Here is a 25,837-nt window from a genome sequence, read left to right on the forward strand (position 1 = left end):
CTCTATGCGAAGGAGATGTCGTACTGCATGAGGCAAATGCTGGTCACACCAGATTCTGACTGGTCATCTAATCCACGCCCCTACCTTTTTTTAAAGTATCTGTGACCAACAGATGCACATCTGTATTCCCACTCATGTGAAATCCATAGATTATTATTATTATTATTATTATTATTATTATTATTTAACCTTTATTTAACCAGGCAAGTCAGTTAAGAACAAATTCTTATTTACAATGACAGCCTACACCGGCCAAACCCTAACGACGCTGGGCCAATTGTGTGCCGCCCTATGGGACTCCCAATCACAGCCAGTTGTGATACAGCCTGGATTCAAACCATGGTGTCTGTAGTGACGCCTCTAGCACTGAGATGCAGTGCCTTAGATCCCTGCGCCACTCGGGAGCTTAATGATGAATGAATTTATTTCAATTGACTGATTTCCTTATATGAACTGTAACATCTTTGAAATTGTTCCATGTTGCGTTTATTTTTTGTTCACTGTAGTTTGGATGTAGTGAACTACATTTTCAAAGTAACTTTAGCTAAGTAAACTATATGTTTCTTAAAGGTAGCTTTAGTGTAGCTTAACTTCTTCCAGTGAGAAGTATTTGGTAGCTTGGTAAATTATATTTTCAGAGTAGCTTCCCCAACTCTGCATTTTGCTGAAGCGACTTGTTATGTCTGTGCCTCTCCCTCTCTCCCACCTCTCCTTCTCCCTCCTCCCTCTTCTTCCCCCTCTCCCTCTCCTTCTCCCTCTCTCCCACCTCTCCTTCCCCCTCTCCCGCTCTCCTTCTCCCTCCCCCTTTCTTTCTCTCTCTACCTCCCCTTTTCCCTCTCCTTCTCCCTCTTCTTCTCCCCCTCCTTTTCCCTATCCTCTCCCTCCAGGTATCACAGAGACTATAGCCCAGCTAGGCTCTGGTTGGCTAGCGGATAAAAACCTGTTCCATAAGTACCACTACCACAAGGCCTACCTGATCCTGTGTGGAGTGGTCAACCTGTTTGCCCCGCTGGCTAACACCTACATCCTGCTCATGGTCTACGCTGTTTTCTTTGCCATCTTCTGCGGTGGTTACATGGCACTGTTACTGCCTGTCCTGGTAAGAATCACACACCACACAAAGCACAAGCCTGAACATATACCAGTGTTTTGTCTATTAAGCCATGTTCTGCGGCGGTTACATGGCACTGCTACTGCGGGTCCTAGGTTGGGATCGAGTCGAAGAATTTCAGTCAGTCAATTCAGGAAGTTAACTGAAATTCCAATTCAATAATTGGGGAAAAAAAAGGGCATTCATTTTCTATTTCTAGCTGAGTAATTCGATGATTTATTTTAAGAAAAGAAAACTTACAGACTACGTGTGAGTTTACATATCAGCAGCCGAGAGACAAGGCCATACTTAATAATCTAGTGATACTGGCAAAGCGTGCAAATTCTTATTTTCTTTCAAGGTAACTTAGATACCACTCACCAATCAATGAAGATAAATAAAATAACCATTTAGGGGAGATAAGAGAGAGATTTCTTGAGAGGAATTGCTAGTAACATTTGTTCCATGTTAATAAAGTTTTCTGATTCGGATTAGAATGCAGCACTAGTGATATCTATTGAGAGAGATAACAGTCTTTTTAAAATAGCTGACCAACCATTCGGAACAGGGTCTTTGAAGAATCTGATCACTTTTTTTGCTGATCTATGCCGTTTCACACAATCCAGCCATTGAGCGGAGTTTGTGTTTGTGTGTGTGTGTGTGTGTGTGTGTGTGTGTGTGTGGCCTTGGACATGCGGAGTGATATGAGATGGAGAATGTGTCTGTAGATGGGGTCTGTTATCTCACCTCACTCCCAGTCAAACACACTCAGACAAAGCAAAAAAGCAAGTGTATGAATCAACACAAGTCAGCCAACAGCCATCATGCTCTTGTACGTCTTAACACGTCCTTCAAACTTCCTTCAAACCAGTTCAGAATAGAAGTCATGACACTTTGATGCCTCTAGTCTTTGATGCCTCTAGTCTTTGATGCCGCTAGTCTTTAATTCCCTTTAATTCCTCTAGTCTTTGATGCCGCTAGTCTTTAATTCCTCTAGTCTTTAATTCCCTTTAATTCCTCTAGTCTTTGATGCCGCTAGTCTTTAATTCCTCTAGTCTTTAATTCCTCTAGTCTTTAATTCCTCTAGTCTTTAATTCCTCTAGTCTTTAATTCCTCTAGTCTTTAATTCCTCTAGTCTTTAATTCCTCTAGTCTTTAATTCCTCTAGTCTTTAATTCCTCTAGTCTTTAATTCCTCTAGTCTTTAATGCCTCTAGCCTTTAATTCCTCTAGTCTTTAATTCCTCTAGTCTTTAATGCCTCTAGTCTTTAATGCCTCTAGTCTTTAATTCCTCTAGTCTTTAATTCCTCTAGTCTTTAATTCCTCTAGTCTTTAATTCCTCTAGTCTTTAATTCCCTTTAATTCCTCTAGTCTTTAATTCCTCTAGTCTTTAATTCCTCTAGTCTTTAATTCCTCTAGTCTTTAATTCCTCTAGTCTTTAATTCCTCTAGTCTTTAATTCCTCTAGTCTTTAATTCCCTTTAATTCCTCTAGTCTTTAATTCCTCTTTAATTCCCTTTAATTCCTCTAGTCTTTAATTCCTCTAGTCTTTAATTCCTCTAGTCTTTAATTCCCTTTAATTCCTCTAGTCTTTAATTCCTCTAGTCTTTAATTCCTCTAGTCTTTAATTCCTCTAGTCTTTAATTCCCTTTAATTCCTCTAGTCTTTAATGCCTCTAGTATTTAATTCCTCTAGTCTTTAATTCCTCTAGTCTTTAATTCCTCTAGTCTTTAATTCCTCTAGTCTTTAATTCCCTTTAATTCCTCTAGTCTTTAATTCCTCTAGTCTTTAATTCCTCTAGTCTTTAATTCCTCTAGTCTTTAATTCCTCTAGTCTTTAATTCCTCTAGTCTTTAATTCCTCTAGTCTTTAATTCCTCTAGTCTTTAATTCCCTTTAATTCCTCTAGTCTTTAATTCCTCTAGTCTTTAATTCCTCTAGTCTTTAATTCCTCTAGTCTTTAATTCCTCTAGTCTTTAATTCCTCTAGTCTTTAATTCCTCTAGTCTTTAATTCCTCTAGTCTTTAATTCCTCTAGTCTTTAATTCCTCTAGTCTTTAATTCCTCTAGTCTTTAATTCCCTTTAATTCCTCTAGTCTTTAATTCCTCTAGTCTTTAATTCCTCTAGTCTTTAATTCCTCTAGTCTTTAATTCCTCTAGTCTTTAATTCCTCTAGTCTTTAATTCCTCTAGTCATATTGTGTGATTTAACAGATTATTGTAGGTAATATATGATGGGAAATAGAGACTAGAGGACTGTAAGTTGTTTTCGATAAAAGCGTCCGAGGTGTGTGTGTGTGTGTGTGAACTAAGTGGTGTAGTGGAAGGAGGTTAGCTACCATGGGTACTCACCTCAAGCAGTGGCATGGTCCCTTGTGGTTCAGTTGGTAGAGCATGGGTTTGATGGGGGACTAATCTCAAAATGTATGCACTCACTACTGTAGGTCGCACTGGATAAGAGTGTCTGCTAAATGACTAAAATATAAATGCATGGACCCACTCTTCTTATCGCTGTGACAGTACACCACATACCAGGGCTTTCCAACCCTGTTCCTGGAGAGCTACCCTGCTGTAGGTTTTTACTCCAACCCTGTTCCTGGAGCGCTACCCTGCTATAGGTTTTTACTCCAACCCTGTTCCTGGAGCGCTACCCTGCTATAGGTTTTTGCTCCAACCCTGTTCCTGGAGCGCTACCCTGCTATAGGTTTTTACTCCAACCCTGTTCCTGGAGAGCTACCCTGCTGTAGGTTTTTACTCCAACCCTGTTCCTGGAGAGCTACCCTCCTGTAGGTTTTAACTCCAACCCTGTTCCTGGAGAGCTACCCTCCTGTAGGTTTTAACTCCAACCCTGTTCCTGGAGAGCTACCATCCTGTAGGTTTTGTACTCCAACCCCAGTTGTAACTAACCTGATTCAGTTTATCAACCAGCTAATTATTTAAATCAGGGGCGCTAGATTGGGGTTGGAGAAAAAATCTACAGGACGGTAGCTCTCCAGGAACAGGGTTGGAGTAAAAACCTACAGCAGGGTAGCTCTCCAGGAACAGGGTTGGAGAGCCCTGACTTATACACATTAGATATGAAGAGCATTATTTTTCAGTTTAATTTTAATACAGTGCCTTCAGAAAGTATTTAAATACCACATGACGTATTCCACATTTTCTTGTGTTACTTCCTAAATACAAAACGGATTAAATAGTTTTTTTCTCCCCCATCTACACACAATACCCCATAATGACAGAGTAAAAACATGTTTTTAGAAATTTATGCAAATGTATTGGGGGGGGGGGAGTGTTCACACCCCTGAGTCAATACCTGTTAGAAACACCTTTGGCGAATGAGTCGTTCTGGGTAAGTCTCAAGAGCTTTGCACACCTGGATTGTGCAACATTTGTCCATTATTTATTTCTAAATTCTTCAAGCTCTATCAAGTTGGTTGTTGATCATTGCTAGACAACCATTTTCAGGTCTTGCCATAGATTTTCAAGCAGATTTAAGTCAAAACTGTAACTCTGCCATTCAGGAACATTCAATGTCGTCTTGGTAAACAACTCCAGTGTAGATTTGGCCTTGTGTTTTAGGTTATTGTCCTGCTGAAAGGTGAATTAATATCCCAGTGACTGGTGGAAAGCAGACTGAACCAGGTTTTCCGCTAGGATTTTGCCTGTGCTCAATTCCTTTTGTTTTTTTATCCTGAAAAAAAGTCCTTAACAATTACAAGCATACCCATAACATGATGCAGCTACCACTATGCTTGAACATATGGAGAGTGGTACTCAGTAATGTGTTGTATTGGATTTAACACTTTGTACATTCTTTGGCAGTATTACTTTTAGTGCCTTGTTGCATATTCTGTACAGGCTTCCTTTTTTTTCACTCTGTCAATTAGGTTAGTATTGTGGATTAACCACAATGTTGTTAACTACTATTTTATTGATCCATCCTCAGTTTGCTATTATCACAGCCATTCAACTCTGTAACTGTTTTAAAGTCACCATTGGCAACTGAGTTAGGAAGGACGCCTGTATCTTTGTAGTAACTGGGTGTATTGATGCACTATCCAAAAGTGTAATTAATAACGTCACAATACCCATCTACCAATAGGTGCCCTTCTTTTACGAGGCATAGGAAAACCTCCTAGGTCTTTGTGATTGAATCCATGTTTGATATTCACAGTTTGACTGAGGGATCTTTGTATGTTTGGGGTACAGTGATGAGGTAGTCATTCAAAAATCATTGTTATTACACTGTTACACTGTTATTGCACACAGAGTGAGTCCATGTGACTTATTATGTGACTTGTTAAGCAAATGTTTACTCCTGAACTAAATTAGGCTTTCCCTAAGAAGGGGGTTGAATACTTATTGACTTAAGATATTTCAGCTTTTCATTTTTAATTAATTCGTCGAAATTTGGAAAAACATAATTCCACTTTGACTTTATGGGGTATTGTGTGTAGGCTAGTGACACAACATCTCAATCAATTTTACATTTATATTAGTTATTTATTTTTATTTCCCCTTTATTTAACCAGGTAGGCCAGTTGAGAACAAGTTCTCACTTACAACTTCGACCTGGCCAAGATAAAGCAAAGCAGTGTGACAAAAACTACAACACAGAGTTACACATAAACAAACGTACAGTCAATAACACAATAGAAAAATCGATGTACAGTGTGTGCAAATGTAGAAGAGTAGGGAGGTAAGGCAATAAATAGGCCATAGAGGCAGAATAATTACAATTTATCATTAACACTGGAGTGATAATGTGCAGATGATGATGCGCAAGTAGAGATACTGGGGTGCAAAAGAGCAAGAGGATAAATAACAATATGTGGATGAGGTAGTTGGATGCGCTATTTACAGATTGGCTGTGTACAGGTACAGTGATCGGTAAGCTGCTCCGACAGCTGATGCTTAAAGTTAGAGAGGAAGATATGAGTCTCCAGCTTCAGTGATTTTTGCAATTCGTTCCAGTCATTGGCAGCAGAGAACTGGAAGGAAAGGCGGCCAAAGGAAGTGTTGGCTTTGGGGGTGACCAGTGAAATATACCTGCTGGATCGCGTGCTACGAATGGGTGTTGCTATGGTGACCAGTGAGCTGAGATAAGGCGGAGCTTTACCTAGCATAGACTTAAGATGACCTGGAGCCAGTGGGATTGGCAACGAATTTGTAGTGAGGGCCAGCCAACGAGAGCATACAGGTCGCAGTAGTGGGTAGTATATAGGGCTTTGGTGACAAAACGGATGGCACTGTGATAGACTACATCCAGTTTGCTGAGTAGAGTGTTGAAGGCTATTTTGTAATTGACATCGCCAAAGTCAAAGATCGGTAGGATAGTCAGTTTTATGAGAGTATGTTTGGCAGCATGAGTGAAGGATGCTTTGTTGCGAAATAGGAAGCCGATTCTAGATTTAATTTTGGATTGGAGATGCTTAATGTGAGCCTGGAAGGAGAGTTTACAGTCTAACCAGACACCCATGTATTTGTAGTTGTCCACATATTCTAGGTCAGAACCGTCCAGAGTAGTGATGCTGGACGGGCGGGCAGGTGTGGGCAGCGATCGGTTGAAGAGCATGCACTTAGTTTTACTGGCATTTAAAAGCAGTTGGAGGCCACAGAAGGAGTGTTGAATGACATTGAAGCTCGTTTGGAGGTTTGTTAGCACAGTGTCCAAAGGGCCAGATGTATACAGAATGGTGTCGTCTGCGTAGAGGTGGATCAGAGAATCACCAGCAGCAAGAGTGACATCATTGATATATACAGAGAAAAGAGTCGGCCCGAGAATTGAACCCTGTGGCACCCCCATAGAGACTCCCAGAGGTCCGGACAACAGGCCCTCCGATTTGACACACTGAACTCTATCTGAGAAGTAGTTGGTGAACCAGGCGAGGCAGTCATTTGAGAAGCCAAGGCTATTGAGTCTGCCGATAAGAATGCGATGATTGACAGAGTCGAAAGCCTTGGCCAGGTCGATGAAGACGGCTGCATAGTACTGTCTTTTATCGATGGCAGTTATGATATCGTTTAGGACCTTGAGCGTGGCTGAGGTGCACCCATGACCAGCTCGGAAACCAGATTGCATAGTGGAGAAGGTACTGTGGGATTCGAATGGTCGGTGATCTGTTTGTTAACTTGGCTTTCGAAGATTTTAGAAAGGCAGGGCAGGATGGATATAGGTCTGTAGCAATTTGGGTCTAGAGTGTCTCCCCCTTTGAAGAGGGGGGTGACCGCAGCAGCTTTCCATTCTTTGGGGATCTCAGACGATGCGAAAGAGAGGTTGAATAGGCTAGTAATAGGGGTTGCAACAATTTCGGCGGATAATTTTAGAAAGAGAGGGTCCAGATTGTCTAGCCCAGTTGATTTGTAGGGATCCAGATTTTGCAGCTCTTTCAGAACAGCAGCTATCTGGATTTGGGTGAAGGAGAAGCAGGGGGGCTTGGGTAAGTTGCTGCGGGGGGTGCTGAGATGTTGGCCCGGGGTAGGGGTAGCCAGGTGGAAAGCATGGCCAGCCAATAAAAAATGCTTATTGAAATTATCGATTATCGTAGATTTATTGGTGGTGACAGTGTTTCCTAGCCTCAGTGCAGTGGGCAGCTGGGAGGAGGTGCTCTTATTCTCCATGGACTTTACAGTGTCCCAAAACTTTTTGGAATTAGTGCTACAGGATGCAAATTTCTGTTTGAAAAAGCTAACCTTAGCTTTCCTAACTGACTGCGTGTATTGGTTCCTGACTTCCCTGAAAAGTTGCATATCGCGGGGGCTATTTGATGCTAATGCAGTACGCCACAGCCTAAATTCAGGCTGTAACACAACAAAATGTGGAAAGTAAAAAGTAAAGAAATGGTAAAAAAAAAAGATATGATCGATCCATAATACAAATTTGTTTTGATGTACATGTTCTATGTTGTGTTCCTACATAGTTAGTTTAGTAACACAGACTAGTTAGTCAGACCAATGTTTCTGGGTTCATTTCCTCCTCAGGTGGACCTGGTAGGACAAGAAAAACTCAACAACTCCATGGGATTCTCTATGTTCTTCGTAGGCCTCGGCTGTCTGACAGGACCTCCTCTCGCAGGTGAGGGAATCTTCCAATCAACCTCCAAACAGCTAAACTATAGGTTATTTCTCACCTGGCTGTTTCTGTCTTCGAAACAAGAACACACACACACACACACACACACACACACACACACACACACTCTTGTATAACTCAATCATCTGTGTGTGTGTGTGTGTGTGTGTGTGTGTGTGTGTGTGTGTGTGTGTGTGTGTGTGTGTGTGTGTGTGTGTGTGTTCTTGTTTCGAAGACAGAAACAGCCAGGTGAGAAATAACCTATAGTTTAGCTGTTTGGAGGTTGATTGGAAGAAATGCATGCTCACGTTTCATCAATCAAATGTATTTATAAAGCCTTTCTTACATCAGCTGATGTCACAAAGTTCTGTACAGAAACCCAGCCTAAAACCCCGAACAGCAAGCAATGCAGATGTAGAAGCGTCCAACCTTCTAGGCCAGCATAGCCTTAGAAAAATAATGTTGTGTTCATTTATAATTTGGTTCCAGTCCAGACTGTTTCAACTTTTTTAAAAAAGGTCCCCCCTTATCAGGTCCCCCCTTATCCATGTAATCTTATTCATTATGATCCCAGATCAGAACTCCTACTCTGATATGTTGATGAATGGCCCAGGTTACTGTAGGTGATCATGGGTTTCTCAATGCCAACACCAGCCAAGGTATTCTCAGAGGGCTTCCCTCTTTTCTCTCCCATTGATAAACTAGTATTTCATTATCATAAACTATACTGAACAAAAATATAAACACAACATGTAAAGTGTTGGTCCCATGTTTCATGAGCTGATATAAAAGATCCCAGACTTTTTCCTTATGCACAAGAAGCATATTTCTCTCAAATGTTGTGAACAAATTTGTTTAGATCCCTGTTAGATCCTTTGTCAAGACAATCCAGGTGTGGCATATCTTAAACAGAATGATCTTTACATAGGTGCACCTTCTGCTGGGGACAATAAAAGGCCGCTCTAAAATGTGCAGTTTTGTCACACAACACAATGCCACAGATGTCTCAAGTTTTGAGGGAGCATGCAATTGGCATGCTGACTGCAGGAAAGCCTACCAAAGTTGTTGCTAGAGAATTTAATGTTAATTTCTCTACCATATGCCTCCTCCAATGTTGTAGCCACTCCAGCCCAGGACCTCTACATCCTGCTTCTTCACCTGCGGGATCATCTGAGACCAGCCACTCGGACAGCTGATGAAACTGTGGGTTTGCACAACTGAATCATTTCTCCACAAACTGTCAGAAACTGAGGGAAGATCATCTTTGTGCTCTTCGTTCTCATCAGGGTCTTGACCTGACTGCAGTTCGGCATCGTAACCGACTTCAGTGGGCAAATGCTCACCGTCGATACCACTGGCACGCTGGAGAAGTGTGCTCTTCATGGATGAATCTGGGTTTCAACTGTACCGAGCAGATGGCAGACAGCATGTATGGTGTCGTGTGGGCGAACGGTTTGCTAATGTTAACGTTGTGAACAGAGTGCCCCATGGTGGCGGTGGGGTTATGATATGGGCAGGCATAAACTACGGACAACAAATACAATTGCCTTTATCAACGGCAATTTCATTGCACAGAGATACTGTGATGAGATCCTGAGGCCCATTGTCGTGCCGTTCATCCGCCACCACCACCTCATGTTTCAACATGATAACGCACGGCCCCATGTTGCAAGGATCTGTACACAATTCCTGGAAGCTGAAAATGTCCTAGTTCTTACATGGCCTTCATACTCACCAGACATGTAACCCATTGAGAATGTTTGGGATGCTATGGATGGACGTGTACGACAGTGTGTTCCAGTTCCAGCCAATCTCCAGTAACTTCACACAGCCATTGAAGAGGAGTGGGACAACATTCCACAGGCCACAATCAACAGCCTGATCCACTCTATGCGAAGGAGATGTCGTGCTGCATGAGGCAAATGGTGGTCACACCAGATAGACTGGTTTTCTGATCCACGCCCCAACTTTTTTTTTATAGTGTCTATGATACATGTCTGTATTAGATTAGGGCCTAATTTATTTATTTCAATTGACTGATTTCCTTATATGAACTGTAACTCAGTAAAATCTTTGAAATTGTTGCATGTTATGTTTATTTTTTTTCAGTGTAGTATAAACTAGCATAAACGAATCTACATATGATCTAATCTAAATACAGACCTAGCTATGTAAAAAACATGTTTTTTACAATGCATCTACTATAATAGATATGTCACATCTTAGAAATACCTTTACACCTTGTAAACACCACATCTGGTAAACACCTTCACATCTTGTAAAAACCATCTTGTAAACACCTCCGCATCTTGTAAACACCTCCACATCTTGTAAAAACCTTCACATCTTGTAAAAACCTTGACATCTTGTAAAAACTTTCACATCTTGTAAACACCTCCACATCTTGTAAAAACCTTCACATCTTGTAAACACCTCCACATCTTGTAAACACCTTCACATCTTGTAAAAACCTTCACATCTTGTAAACACCTCCACATCTTGTAAAAACCTCCACATCTTGTAAACACCTCCACATCTTGTAAACACCTCCACATCTTGTAAACACCTCCACATCTTGTAAACACCTCCACATCTTGTAAACACCTCCACATCTTGTAAACACCTTCACATCTTGTAAACACCTTCACATCTTGTAAACACCTCCACATCTTGTAAACACCTTCACATCTTGTAAACACCTTCCCATCTTGGGAACTGTGGTCTATGAACAGATGTAAGCCTATTTCCAGGAAAAAAAGCTGCATTCCCCTTCCGTCAAAACTTCAACCCCCTTTAACTCAATGACCTACTGTAGAGAGGGGGATTAGAGTGGGGTAGGAGAGTCTTGAGAGCTGAGAGGGGATCTACATTGACAAACTGGTATTTTATCACCTAGTATAAATAAGTATAAACCAGTCCAAATGTAACTCTGCAGAGACCTAGCTATATCCATGTGTCTACTAGATATAAATGGCAAACTGAAACATTTTGTAAATACTTTCCCATCTTGAAACTGTGGTCTACGAACACTGATGTAAGCCTATTTCCAGGAAAAATAACGCTACATTCCTCTTACGGGTGACTTTTGACTTCAAAACCTGTAGAAGAGGTACACTTGAACTTATTGACACAGAGAGGGGGGTTGGTTTTGGGGAGGGGTGGGAGGGTCTCCCAATTGGTCAGGCCATCCTGAGAGGGGATCTACAGTCCAGGGTCAAAACGTGACTATTGGTGACCCCTTACAGGGTTTGGGGTTAGGAAATACCGTGCTGCTATGTTAACCGTCCATGCTGCTAGTCCTGCAGGATGAACTTAACTCACCGCAGTCCACCATGACACCGACACACACACACACGACACACAACCACAACTCTTTCCCCCCCACACAACCAGTGAACTATACAGGCTGTGTGTTAGCGTTCCACCCACACCCCCTCCCCACAACCAGCTAGCTATACAGGCTGTGTCTTAGCATTCCACCCAGACACCCCCCACCCCCCCACCCACAACCAGCTAGCTATACAGGCTGTGTGTTAGCATTCCACCCAGACCTCCCCCCACCCACAACTAGCTAGCTATACAGGCTGTGTGTTAGCATTCCACCCAGACACCCCCCCCACCCACAACCAGCTAGCTATAGAGGCTGTGTGTTAGCATTCCACCCAGACCCCCACCCCCCCACCCACAACCAGCTAGCTATACAGGCTGTGTGTTAGCATTCCACCCAGACCCCCCCCCCAACCAGCTAGCTATAGAGGCTGTGTGTTAGCATTCCACCCAGACCCACAGCTAGCTAGCTATACAGGCTGTGTGTTAGCATTCCACCCAGACCTCCCCTACCCCCAACCAGCTAGGTATACAGGCTGTGTGTTAGCATTCCACCCAGACCCCCCCCCCCACACAACTAGCTAGCTATACAGGCTGTGTGTTAGCATTCCACCCAGACCGACAGCTAGCTAGCTATACAGGCTGTGTGTTAGCATTCCACCCAGACCTCCCCACCCCCAACCAGCTAGGTATACAGGCTGTGTGTTAGCATTCCACCCAGACACCCCCCACAACCAGCTAGCTATAGAGGATGTGTGTTAGCATTCCACCCAGACACCCCCCACCCACAACTAGCTAGCTATACAGGCTGTGTGTTAGCATTCCACCCAGACCCCCCCACAACTAGCTAGCTATAGAGGCTGTGTGTTAGTATTCCACCCAGACACCCCCCACCCACAACTAGCTAGCTATACAGGCTGTGTGTTAGCATTCCACCCAGACCCCCCCCACAACTAGCTAGCTATAGAGGCTGTGTGTTAGCATTCCACCCAGACCCCCCCCACCCACAACTAGCTAGCTATACAGGCTGTGTGTTAGCATACCACCCAGAGAGTAGCCTTGTGCAGATTGTTTTTCAGTTCTAGACCAGAAAGTTCTTGAAGTTGTATGATGTTCTGTCTGTAAGTATGTACGCCAGATGTTATTGTTAGTTATGTTTACCACCCCCCCCCCCACGTTTTGAGTACAGTTAACTCTGACATTGTGAGTGAGAAGTCTGTTGACGTTACTAACGGTCTCCCTTTGCTGTGGTGTCATTTGTCACTATAACGTGTAGTGTCCAGGGGGATGTCAGTTTCTCTCTGTTCGGTATTGCTAACGTTATTAACGGTTTCTCTGTGTGTGTGTGTCTTCATAAAAATAGAATCTAAAATGTCAAGTAATTCTATATCTACAGTGTGTATCCATTGCTTCTCTCATTGAGTCAACAAGTGACGTTATTAGCCTGAATGGCATTACCAACGGTCTCCTCCCTTTGTGGCGGTGTCTCCTGTCATAATGTGTGGTGTCGGGGATGTCAGTTTCTTTCAGTTTGAATGACGTTATTAACGGTCTCCTCCCTTTGTGGCGGTGTCTTCTGTCATTTGTGGTGTCATGGGAAGGATGTCCGTTTCTCTCTTTTTAGCATTGAATGACGTCTCCCTTTTTCGCTTCCTTTGTCTTCCATCCTCTAGGTTTCCTGTATGACTACACCCAGACCTATGACTGCTCCTTCTACCTGGCGGGGGGGTGTTATCTGCTGTCCTCTGTGTCTCTCTTCCTGGAGCCAGTGGCGAGGAGGTGGCAGAGCAGGAGGAAGAGACGCGAGGCCCGGAACGCAGACACCAGCTGGAAAACCAACGGCTGCTTCTGCCCCAAACCAGAGCTTCCTGTCCTGAAGAACAACAACGGCGTTGTCTAGATGGTGGTTTCACCACAGCTTTCACATTTGGTTCCTTGGAAGTTCTGAGAATATTGTATGCAAAATAACCATAGGGCAATCACCATGCCTTAACAATCACTACGGTCCTTAGAACGTTTTGATCTAGCTGGGACATTATCGCACTCCCTAAGTCTACTTCATCAAGCCTGGAATCAAGGCTATCTAGATGGAGGGAGGGCAGGGTTGGCTTCCTGCTCTTAATAAATGCTAGACGCTTGACGATTATCCAAAGTGACTTACAGTACAGTGAGTACAGACATTATTAGTATTTGGGATCCCAGCGGGAATCGAACCCGTGACCTTGCTAGAGCCATTGCTCTTATTAACTGAGCCACACAGAATTGTGTAGAGGGAAGAAGGGCAGAGTTGGCTGCTTCCACCCTTTCTCTCACTCTCCTTAATAAAACAAGCATGGACCTCCATGTGCCGACTGTGCCAGTTGGACCTCCATGTGCCGACTGTGCCAGCTGGACCTAAGTTACCCAGCTTTTGGATGGGCTGAAATGACCGTGCTCCTTTGGAGAAAGCCAAGGAATACCCAACTGACTGACTGGCAGGATGGCTGGCTTGCTGACTGACTGGCAGGATGGCTGGCTTGCTGACTGACTGGCTAGCTGACTGATGGACTGGATGACTGGCTAGCTGACTGATGGACTGGATGACTGGCTAGTTGACTGACGGACTGGATGACTGGCTAGCTGACTGACTGGCTGGATGACTGGCTAGCTGACTCACGGACTGGATGACTGGCTAGCTGACTCACGGACTGGATGACTGGCTAGCTGACTCACGGACTGGATGACTGGCTAGCTGACTGACGGACTGGATGACTGGCTAGCTGACTGACGGACTGGATGACTGGCTAGCTGACTCACGGACTGGATGACTGGCAAGCTGACTCACGGACTGGATGACTGGCTTGCTGACTGACTGGCAGGATGGCTGGCTAGCTGACTGACTGGCTAGCTGACTGACGGACTGGATGACTGGCTAGCTGACTGACGGACTGGATGACTGGCTAGCTGACTGACTGGCTGGATGACTGGCTAGCTGACTGACTGGCTGGATGACTGGCTAGCTGACTGACGGACTGGATGACTGGCTAGCTGACTGACGGACTGGATGACTGGCTAGCTGACTGACGGACTGGATGACTGGCTAGCTGACTGACGGACTGGATGACTGGCTAGCTGACTGACGGACTGGATGACTGGCTAGCTGACTGACGGACTGGATGACTGGCTAGCTTACTCACGGACTGGATGACTGGCTAGCTTACTCACGGACTGGATGACTGGCTAGCTGACTGACGGACTGGATGACTGGCTAGCTGACTGACGGACTGGATGACTGGCTAGCTGACTGACTGGCTGGATGACTGGCTAGCTGACTGACGGACTGGATGACTGGCTAGCTGACTGACTGGATGACTGGCTAGCTGACTGACGGACTGGATGACTGGCTAGCTGACTGACGGACTGGATGACTGGCTAGCTGACTGACGGACTGGATGACTGGCTAGCTGACTGACGGACTGAGGAGATGATGACCACAGCTATATGAATAGTCTAATAATGGTTGTGGATATAATGAAGCAGTTTCATTCAGTCCATAAAGAGAGACAGCAAACAGATAATCCTGTTTTGTAACTTTGAATATAAACCAAATTTACACTTATTCTGTTAGGACATATATGTTTTCCCTCGTGTTCTCATGGAATCGCCTAACGCCTGCGACACAATTCTCATTGTAGTGTTGAGTAATGTGGCTGGAACACTTTTCTTTCGGTATGAGGAGGAATTGAACAAGGCAACAACCTGACACAAAACAGTCACTGTAGTCTCTACAATCACATCCATATTAATCAGAAACCGTACACCCCTGTGTGTCATACAGTACAACATACAGTACACCATGGATATGAAGTACACCATGGATATGAAGTACACCATGAAAGAGTCTTGGGATGCATCCCAATTGGTACCATATTCCCTATATAGTTTACTACTTTTGAGCAGGGCTCCCATACAGCTTCCATAGGGCTCCCATACAGCTCCCATAGGGCTCCCACAGGGCTATCATAGGGCTCCCATACAGCTTCCATATGGCTCCCATACAGCTTCCATAGGGCTCCCATACAGCTCCCATAGGGCTCCCATACAGCTTCCATAGGGCTCCCATACAGCTCCCATAGGGCTCCAGTCAAAAGTAGTGCACTGAATAGGGAATATAGCACACAGTCCTGTTCAACAAATGTCTTGGTATACCTCTTTATTGATACCTGTACACGGAAACATACATTTTGAGGCATTTTGAGATTGTTGTTTGTTCATGGTATAGGTTACATACCATATAGATTATATACCATATACTGTAGATTACACAGAGTACAAAACATGATCAACACTTGCTCTTTTCATGACATAGACTGACCAGGTGAATCCAGGTGAAAGCTATGATCTCTTACTGATGTCACTTGTTAAATCCACTTCAGATGAAGGGGGAGGAGACAGGTTAGAGAAGGATTTTTAAGCCTTGAGTCATGGATTGTGTATGTGTGCCATTCAGAGGGTAAATGGGCATGACAAAATATTGAAGTGCCTTTGAACGGGGTATGGTAGTAGGTGCCAGGCGCACCGATTTATGTCAAGAACTACAACGCTGCTGGGTTTTTCACGCTCAACACTGTCCCATGTGTGTCAAGCACAGGAGGTTGGTAGCACCTTAATTGGGGAGGACTGGTTCAAGGTAATGGCTGGAGTGGAATCAGTGGAATGGTATCAAATACATCAAACACATGGTTTAGATGGCGTTCCATTTGCTCCGTTCCAGCCATTATTATGAGCCGTCCTCTCCTCAACAGCCTCCACTGGTATCAAGAACGGTCCACCACCCAAATGACATCCAACCAACTTCATGCACCTGTGGGAAGCATTGGAGTCAACATGGGCCAGCATCCATGTGAAACGCTTTTGACACCTTGTAGAGTCCCATGCCCTGACGAATTGAGGCCGTTCTGAGGGTAAAAGGGGGTGCAACTCCGTATTAGGAAGGTGTTCCTAATGTTTGTCCACTCAGTGTATATACCGTATGGTATACAGTACCAGTCAAAAGTTTGGACACACCTACTCATTCAAGGGTTTTTCTTTATTTTTACTATTTTCTACATACATCAAAACTATGAAATAACACATACTGGATTGAAATGTTGTGGAAACAACATTGATTCAACCAGTTTTTGCCCAGTGGGATTTCAGTATGTACGGTATACAACTGAGGGGAGATGACTTTGTACACAGACCCTAATTTAGGTTAGCCTGGTCCCAGATCGGTTTGTGCTGTCTTGCCTGTTTGGCATGCCAACCACACCATAGAAGTTGGCAAGGACCAAGCTACATACATGTAGGTAAATTAAATTGGATGAAATACCTGGCTTTACTTCGTATGTACTCGGTGGACAGCAGGGTAAATTGGGTTGGTGCTGTTTTACTGTGTAAACTACTGACCAAGTGCCTTTACAGACACTTTATTTGCTTAGCCTGCATGCCAGTCTGTTTGTGCTGTATTGACCATAATTGAGCGACAAGGAGTTGGCAATAGAGAACAAACAGATTGGCACTCAGACTATTATTGACTTATTATAGCCCAGATAATATATATTCTTTAGATGTTACTACCCCATATACTGTAGTAGAACTGGTAAAATGAGGAAATGAAATGCTGTTGTAGGCTACTTCAGTGTCACAACTCCAGGCATACAGAATTGACAATGCAATGTATTATATATGGGAGTCTAGTCTATCGGTTGTTTTTTTTAATGTTTTAATGTTTTGTCAGTCTACTGGTTCACTGTTTATCACCACTATTTGCCTTTATTATAAATAACGGTATGTTTACTAACCCTCCTGTATACTGTGAGCCAAAGACACATCCATAATCTACACCTAAAACTCTCTCAGAAACACTAGGTTCAAATGTAGTAATGCAGTACTAGCTAGCCCAATACTAGCTCAACATGTTTAATACTAGCTCAACATGTTTAATACTAGTAATACTAGCTCAACATGTTTAATACTAGCTCAACATGTTTAATACTAGTAATACTAGCTCAACATGTTTAATACTAGCTCAGCATGTTTAATACTAGTAATACTAGGTCAGCATGTTTAATACTAGTAATACTAGGTCAGCATGTTTAATACTAGTAATACTAGCTCTACATGTTTAATACTAGTAATACTAGCTCTACATGTTTAATACTAGTAATACTAGGTCAGCATGTTTAATACTAGTAATACTAGCTCAACATGTTTAATACCAGTAATACTAACTCAACGTGTTTAATACTAGTAATACTAGCTCAGCGTGTTGAATACTAGTAATACTAGCTCAGCGTGTTTAATACTAGTAATACTAGCTCAGCATGTTTAATACTAGTAATACTAGGTCAGCATGTTTAATACTAGTAATACTAGCTCAACATGTTTAATACCAGTAATACTAGCTCAACATGTTTAATACCAGTAATACTAGCTCAACATGTTTAATACCAGTAATACTAGCTCAACATGTTTAATACTAGTAATACCAGGTCAGCATGTTTAATACTAGCTCAGCATGTTTAATACTAGTAATACTAGCTGAGCATGTTTAATACCAGTAATACTAGCTCAGCATGTTTAATACTAGTAATACTAGGTCAGCATGTTTAATACTAGTAATACTAGTTCAACGTGTTTAATACTAGTAATACTAGCTCAACGTGTTTAATACTAGTAATACTAGCTGAGCATGTTTAATACTAGTAATACTAGCTGAGCATGTTTAATACTAGTAATACTAGCTGAGCATGTTTAATACCAGTAATACTAGCTCAACATGTTTAATACCAGTAATACTAGCTCAACATTTTTAATACTAGCTCAGCATGTTTAATACCAGTAATACTAGCTCAACATGTTTAATACTAGCTCAGCATGTTTAATACTAGTAATACTAGGTCAGCATGTTTAATACTAGTAATACTAGCTCAACATGTTTAATACTAGTTCAGCATGTTTAATACTAGCTCAACATGTTTAATACTAGCTCAGCATGTTTAATACTAGTAGTACTAGGTCAGCATGTTTAATACCAGTAATACTAGCTCAGCATGTTTAAAACTAGTAATACTAGCTCAGCATGTTGAATACTAGTAATACTAGCTCAACATGTTTAATACTAGTAATACTAGCTCAACATGTTTAATACTAGCTCAACATGTTGAATACCAGTAATACTAACTCAACGTGTTGAATACTAGTAATACTAACTCAACGTGTTGAATACTAGTAGTACTAACTCAACGTGTTGAATACTAGTAATACTAGCTCAGCATGTTTAATACTAGTAATATTAGCTCAGCATGTTGAATACTAGTAATACTAGCTCAGCATGTTGAATACTAGTAATACTAGCTCAAAACAAGTAATACTAGCTCAGCATGTTGAATACTAGTAATACTAGCTCAGCATGTTGAATACTAGTAATACTAGCTCAAAACAAGTAATACTAGCTCAGCATGTTGAATACTAGTAATACTAGCTCAGCATGTTGAATACTAGTAATACTAGCTCAGCATGTTGAATACTAGTAATACTAGCTCAACATGTTGAATACTAGTAATACTAGCTCAACATGTTGAATACAAGTAATACTAGCTCAACATGTTTAATACTAGCTCAACATGTTTAATACTAGCTCAATATTAGATCAAATTGTTTGACAGTTACAATGATTTCCCATTATTCACTAAATGTTCCTAAGTACTGTATACTGTATGTACATAGTTCAGTGTTTTTCAACCCCTGGACATGTGCCGGTCCGTGAGATACTGCTGACCAGTCCCCGGTCCTTGGTACAAAAAAGTTTGAGGAACACTGACCAGTTTGGTTCAAAATTAAGTGATGAACATTTCATTTTTGTTTTCTACCGCCCTCTAGTGGCGCTAAAAAGCTTCAACTCAAAGAACGCTGCATCATTAACTAGTACCAAATCTCTCTTCCCCCTCAGCTCACTCTCACAAAGCTCATCAGCGTCCTGCCTGCACAGCTCTTTGTATTGTTTTAACACATTCTCCCATTAACCGTGATGCACACGCAGCAGCTCTGCTCACTCCTAAAATGGATGCCAAGAGAGCTCAGTGTTGTAAGTCCGAAATGGCACCCTGTTCTCTATATAATGCACTTTTAACCAGAGCCCTATAGGTTCTGGTTAAACGTAGTGCTCCTATATATGGAATAGGGTGCCATTTGGGACTTAGCTGTTTGTTCACTTCCAGTGTGATTTCCAAGAAGTGATCGTGGGCCCACTGAATGTTAATGTTAAATTGTGTGTAAAAAGGATATTTTGATGCTTTAAAAGTAGATGTGTTTATGGTATTATTATATTATTTACTGTCTGAACCCAGTGTGGTGTATTATAAAGAAACCATGGTTTAAGCAATATCCTGAAAAATAAATTTTGTCCAACAATTGTTTTCAAGAAAACAAGAACAAATGCAACCCTTAAAAAGTCAAGTTCTTAAATGTATATTGGTAACACCTAGAAATGTATTTGATGTTGATATTGTATTCAGATTGCAATAATTTCTTGTCAGACAAGATGATGACTTGACATTTTACATACTAGAAAACATGCTTAACCAATCATATTCATAATAGTTACTATTGCAATAAAGTGACAGGTGACATGGATGGTGAGGTTTGTTAGGGTCATTTCTGCTTCTATTCAGACACCTGGAGAAAATCATTCTCACACACAAACAAATTGCACCAAAATCACTTTTTATTAAGAGAATGACCAATACAAAACAATGTATATCAGACCAGATATGATGAGTCAAATGTAAACAATCATCTTATAAGCAAATTAAATCAATCAAAATATTTAAAAAAATTTTAAAAAAAATAAAAATGTATATATATATATATATATAATTGGAAAATGTTATGAGAAGTAAAGAGGTGAACAGAATGTGGATTGTTCATTTCAACAGCACTGAGTTTCTAATAGTATAGATAACATTATGTAGAGGGTAACATAAAATATATGTTGTGGGTAGTACTTACATTCTGAGGTGTCTGACAGTGTCTTGGATGTTCCAGAGTCCAGTATATCCTCTAGAAGTGATGATACTCTATAGGGAACAGAGAAATCGACTAGAACAGAATAGATATTTTGTTATCCATTTTGTGAGAAACATAAATGAATCTTCTGATATTCAGATCCCTCCCATACAGACACGTAGCGAGGCACAAGGTCAGCGCCTTGCACAAGGGAACAACGGCAGGTGATGGTCTGGGGGTCTTCACCAGGAGCCATTTTGTTGACAGCAACCCTCCATCTGCCTTATTGATATGCCTGACACACGATGTATCTTTATCCGGAACTTACCATCTCAGCCTTGGGGCAATCCGTTGTCACATCTGTTTTGATCTAAAACTGGAAACACTGTCAGACGCTAGTGAGTGATAATACCATGGTGGTCATCTCAAGTATAATATACTGCTACAACTGGAGGAGAGTTTGATGGAGCCTGCCTGGAGTGTCAAATGGGTGGGGTTTGAACTTTGGGGACTATTACATTCGTTCCATTGTGCAAGGCTAAATAAAGTGCACCTAATGTATTACATAATAGGATGTCCTTTCAGCCACAGAGTACCACAACACAGTTACTGTTAGCAGGTGGTACTACGACACAGTTACTGTTCGCAGGTGGTACTACAACACAGTTACTGTTAGCAGGTGGTACTACAACACAGTTACTGTTAGCAGGTGGTACAACAACACAGTTACTGTTCGCAGGTGGTACAACAACACAGTTACTGCTCGCAGGTCCTACTACAACACAGTTACTGCTAGCAGGTCGTACTACAACACAGTTACTGTTAGCAGGTGGTACTACAACACAGTTACTGTTAGCAGGTGGTACTACAACACAGTTACTTACTGTTAGCAGGTGGTACTACAACACAGTTACTGTTAGCAGGTGGTACTACAACACAGTTACTTACTGTTAGCAGGTGGTACTACAACACAGTTACTGTTAGCAGGTGGTACTACAACACAGTTACTTACTGTTAGCAGGTGGTACTACAACACAGTTACTGTTAGCAGGTGGTACTACAACACAGTTACTTACTGTTAGCAGGTGGTACTCCAACACAGTTACTTACTGTTAGCAGGTGGTACTACAACACAGTTACTGTTAGCAGGTGGTACTACAACACAGTTACTTACTGTTAGCAGGTGGTACAACAACACAGTTACTGTTAGCAGGTGGTACAACAACACAGTTACTGTTAGCAGGTGGTACTACAACACAGTTACTGCTAGCAGGTCCTACTACAACACAGTTACTGTTAGCAGGTGGTACTACAACACAGTTACTGTTAGCAGGTGGTACTACAACACAGTTACTGTTAGCAGGTGGTACTACAACACAGTTACTTACTGTTAGCAGGTGGTACTACAACACAGTTACTGTTAGCAGGTGGTACTACAACACAGTTACTTACTGTTAGCAGGTGGTACTACAACACAGTTACTGTTAGCAGGTGGTACTACAACACAGTTACTTACTGTTAGCAGGTGGTACTACAACACAGTTACTGTTAGCAGGTGGTACTACAACACAGTTACTTACTGTTAGCAGGTGGTACTCCAACACAGTTACTTACTGTTAGCAGGTGGTACTACAACACAGTTACTGTTAGCAGGTGGTACTACAACACAGTTACTGTTAGCAGGTGGTACAACAACACTGTTACTGTTAGCAGGTGGTACTCCAACACAGTTACTTACTGTTAGCAGGTGGTACTCCAACACAGTTACTTAGTGTTAGCAGGTGGTACTCCAACACAGTTACTTACTGTTAGCAGGTGGTACTACAACACAGTTACTGTTAGCAGGTGGTACAACAACACTGTTACTGTTAGCAGGTGGTACTCCAACACAGTTACTTACTGTTAGCAGGTGCTACTACAACACAGTTACTGTTAGCAGGTGGTACTCCAACACAGTTACTTACTGTTAGCAGGTGGTACTACAACACAGTTACTGTTAGCAGGTGGTACTACAACACAGTTACTGTTAGCAGGTGGTACTCCAACACAGTTACTTACTGTTAGCAGGTGGTACTACAACACAGTTACTGCTAGCAGGTCCTACTACAACACAGTTACTGTTAGCAGGTGGTACTACAACACAGTTACTGTTAGCAGGTGGTACTACAACACAGTTACTTACTGTTAGCAGGTGGTACTCCAACACAGTTACTGTTAGCAGGTGGTACTACAACACAGTTACTGTTAGCAGGTGGTACAACAACACAATTACTGTTAGCAGGTGGTACTCCAACACAGTTACTTACTCTTAACAGGTGGTACTACAACACAGTCACTGTTAGCAGGTGGTACTACAACACAGTTACTGTTAGCAGGTGGTACTACAACACAGTTACTGTTAGCAGGTGGTACTCCAACACAGTTACTTGCTGTTAACAGGTGGTACTACAACACAGTTACTGTTAGCAGGTGCTACTACAACACAGTTACTGCTAGCAGGTGGTACTACAACACAGTTACTGTTAGCAGGTGGTACTACAACACAGTTACTGTTAGCAGGTGGTACTACAACACAGTTACGTACTGTTAGCAGGTGGTACTACAACACAGTTACTGTTAGCAGGTGGTACTCCAACACAGTTACTTACTGTTAACAGGTGGTACTACAACACAGTTACTGTTAGCAGGTGGTACTACAACACAGTTACTTACTGTTAGCAGGTGGTACTCCAACACAGTTACTTACTGTTAGCAGGTGGTACTACAACACAGTTACTGTTAGCAGGTGGTACTACAACACAGTTACTGTTAGCAGGTGGTACTACAACACAGTTACTGTTAGCAGGTGGTACTACAACACAGTTACTGTTAGCAGGTGGTACAACAACACAGTTACTGTTAGCAGGTGGTACTACAACACAGTTACTTACTGTTAGCAGGTGGTACTACAACACAGTTACTTACTGTTAGCAGGTGGTACTACAACACAGTTACTTACTGTTAGCAGGTGGTACTACAACACAGTTACTGTTAGCAGGTGCTACTCCAACACAGTTACTGTTAGCAGGTGGTACTACAACACAGTTACTGTTAGCAGGTGGTACAACAACACAGTTACTGTTAGCAGGTGGTACAACAACACAGTTACTGTTAGCAGGTGGTACTACAACACAGTTACATACTGTTAGCAGATGCTACTACAACACAGTTACTGTTAGCAGGTGGTACTCCAACACAGTTACTTACTCTTAACAGGTGGTACTACAACACAGTCACTGTTAGCAGGTGGTACAACAACACAGTTACTGTTAGCAGGTGGTACTACAACACAGTTACTGTTAGCAGGTGGTACTACAACACAGTTACTGTTAGCAGGTGGTACTCCAACACAGTTACTTACTGTTAACAGGTGGTACTACAACACAGTTACTGTTAGCAGGTGCTACTACAACACAGTTACTTACTGTTAGCAGGTGGTACAACAACACAGTTACTTACTGTTAGCAGGTGGTACAACAACACAGTTACTGTTAGCAGGTGGTACTCCAACACAGTTACTTACTCTTAACAGGTGGTACTACAACACAGTTACTGTTAGCAGGTGGTACTACAACACAGTTACAGTTAGCAGGTGCTACTACAACACAGTTACTGTTAGCAGGTGCTACTACAACACAGTTACTGTTAGCAGGTGCTACTACAACACAGTTACTTACTGTTAGCAGGTGGTACTACAACACAGTTACAGTTAACAGGTGGTACTACAACACAGTTACTGTTAGCAGGTGGTACTACAACACAGTTACTGTTAGCAGGTGGTACTCCAACACAGTTACTGTTAGCAGGTGGTACTCCAACACAGTTACTGTTAGCAGGTGGTACTACAACACAGTTACTGTTAGCAGGTGCTACTACAACACAGTTACATACTGTTAGCAGATCCTACTACAACACAGTTACTGTTAGCAGGTGGTACAACAACACAGTTACTGTTAGCAGGTGGTACTCCAACACAGTTACTTACTCTTAACAGGTGGTACTACAACACAGTTACTGTTAGCAGGTGGTACTACAACACAGTTACTGTTAGCAGGTGGTACAACAACACAGTTACTGTTAGCAGGAGGTACTACAACACAGTTACTTACTGTTAACAGGTGGTTCTACAACACAGTTACTGTTAGCAGGTGGTACTCCAACACAGTTACTGCTAGCAGGTGGTACTACAACACAGTTACTGTTAGCAGGTGGTACTACAACACAGTTACTGTTAACAGGTGGTACTACAACACAGTTACTGTTAGCAGGTGGTACTACAACACAGTTACTGTTAGCAGGTGGTACTACAACAGTTACTCACTGTTAACAGGTGGTACTACAACACAGTTACTGCTAGCAGGTGGTACTCCAACACAGTTACTGTTAACAGGTGGTACTACAACACAGTTGCTGTTAGCAGGTGGTACTACAACACAGTTACTCACTGTTAACAGGTGGTACTACAACACAGTTACTGTTAACAGGTGGTACTACAACACAGTTACTGTTAGCAGGTGGTACTACAACACAGTTACTTACTACTAGCTGGTGGTAGGCTTACATGGACCAAGTCCCAAGATTAGGTTTAGACTGAATATCTCCAGACTATGGTTGTAGAGTAATTAACCATTTTCACCACAGCCTCTGTTTACAGTGGTAGTGAAGGTGGTAACTAGGGGACATTGTCCTTCCCTCCCAATGCCCAGGGTAAGGGTTTCCAGAAAGTGAAGGTTAATGCCGAGTCAGGTCGCATGGTGCTGCTTGGATACGGTGGACATGTTTTGGAGGCGTTTCAAATCATTAAAAAAAACGTTTTATTTTGTCTTACAGAAACTGTAACCACACTTGTATGTGCATGTATTAAGGATCCCCATTAGTTCCTGCCAAGGCAGCAGCTACTCTTCCTGGGGTTTATTATGGATCCCCATTAGTCCCTGCCAAGGCAGCAGCTACTCTTCCTGGGGTTTATTATGGATCCCCATTAGTCCCTGCCAAGGCAGCAGCTACTCTTCCTCCGGTCCAAACAGGATTAAGGCTATTAAATACAAAAAAAATCTAAATAAAACAGTACATTATACAACACATTATTACACCACTACTCTACCACTAAATATCTACAATACAACATTTATAACACCACAATATTACAACATTACAATGTACGTGTAGTGTGTGTGTGTGCATGTCTCTTCAGTCCTCGCTGTTCCATAAGGTATAGTTTTATGTGTTTTATAAATCTGATTCTACTGCTTGCTTGAGTTACTTGATTTTGGAATAGAGTTCCATGTA

The 25,837-nt window shown here is 42.2% G+C and overlaps 1 protein-coding gene and 1 long non-coding RNA gene across 2 annotated transcripts in view; both read left to right on the forward strand.

Moving 5' to 3' along the window:
* The window catches only part of slc16a4 (solute carrier family 16 member 4), a 75,994-nt gene extending 61,868 nt beyond the window's left edge, over window positions 1–14,126 (forward strand). The window contains exons 8-10 of the mRNA XM_014147383.2: window positions 888–1,099; window positions 8,065–8,158; window positions 13,156–14,126. Coding sequence (XP_014002858.2) covers window positions 888–1,099; window positions 8,065–8,158; window positions 13,156–13,382 — 533 coding nt within the window. The 3' untranslated portion in view covers window positions 13,383–14,126. The remainder of the gene's footprint in view (window positions 1–887; window positions 1,100–8,064; window positions 8,159–13,155) is intronic.
* Window positions 14,127–21,979: 7,853 nt separating this feature from the next.
* Window positions 21,980–22,670, forward strand: LOC123727368 (uncharacterized). Its single transcript, XR_006759360.1, has 4 exons — window positions 21,980–22,098; window positions 22,133–22,192; window positions 22,449–22,542; window positions 22,637–22,670. It is a non-coding gene; the product is annotated as an uncharacterized lncRNA (long non-coding RNA).
* The last annotated feature ends 3,167 nt before the right edge of the window (window positions 22,671–25,837 follow it).

Source organism: Salmo salar, chromosome ssa15 (assembly GCF_905237065.1).
Source record: "Salmo salar chromosome ssa15, Ssal_v3.1, whole genome shotgun sequence".
Taxonomy (NCBI): domain Eukaryota; kingdom Metazoa; phylum Chordata; class Actinopteri; order Salmoniformes; family Salmonidae; genus Salmo; species Salmo salar.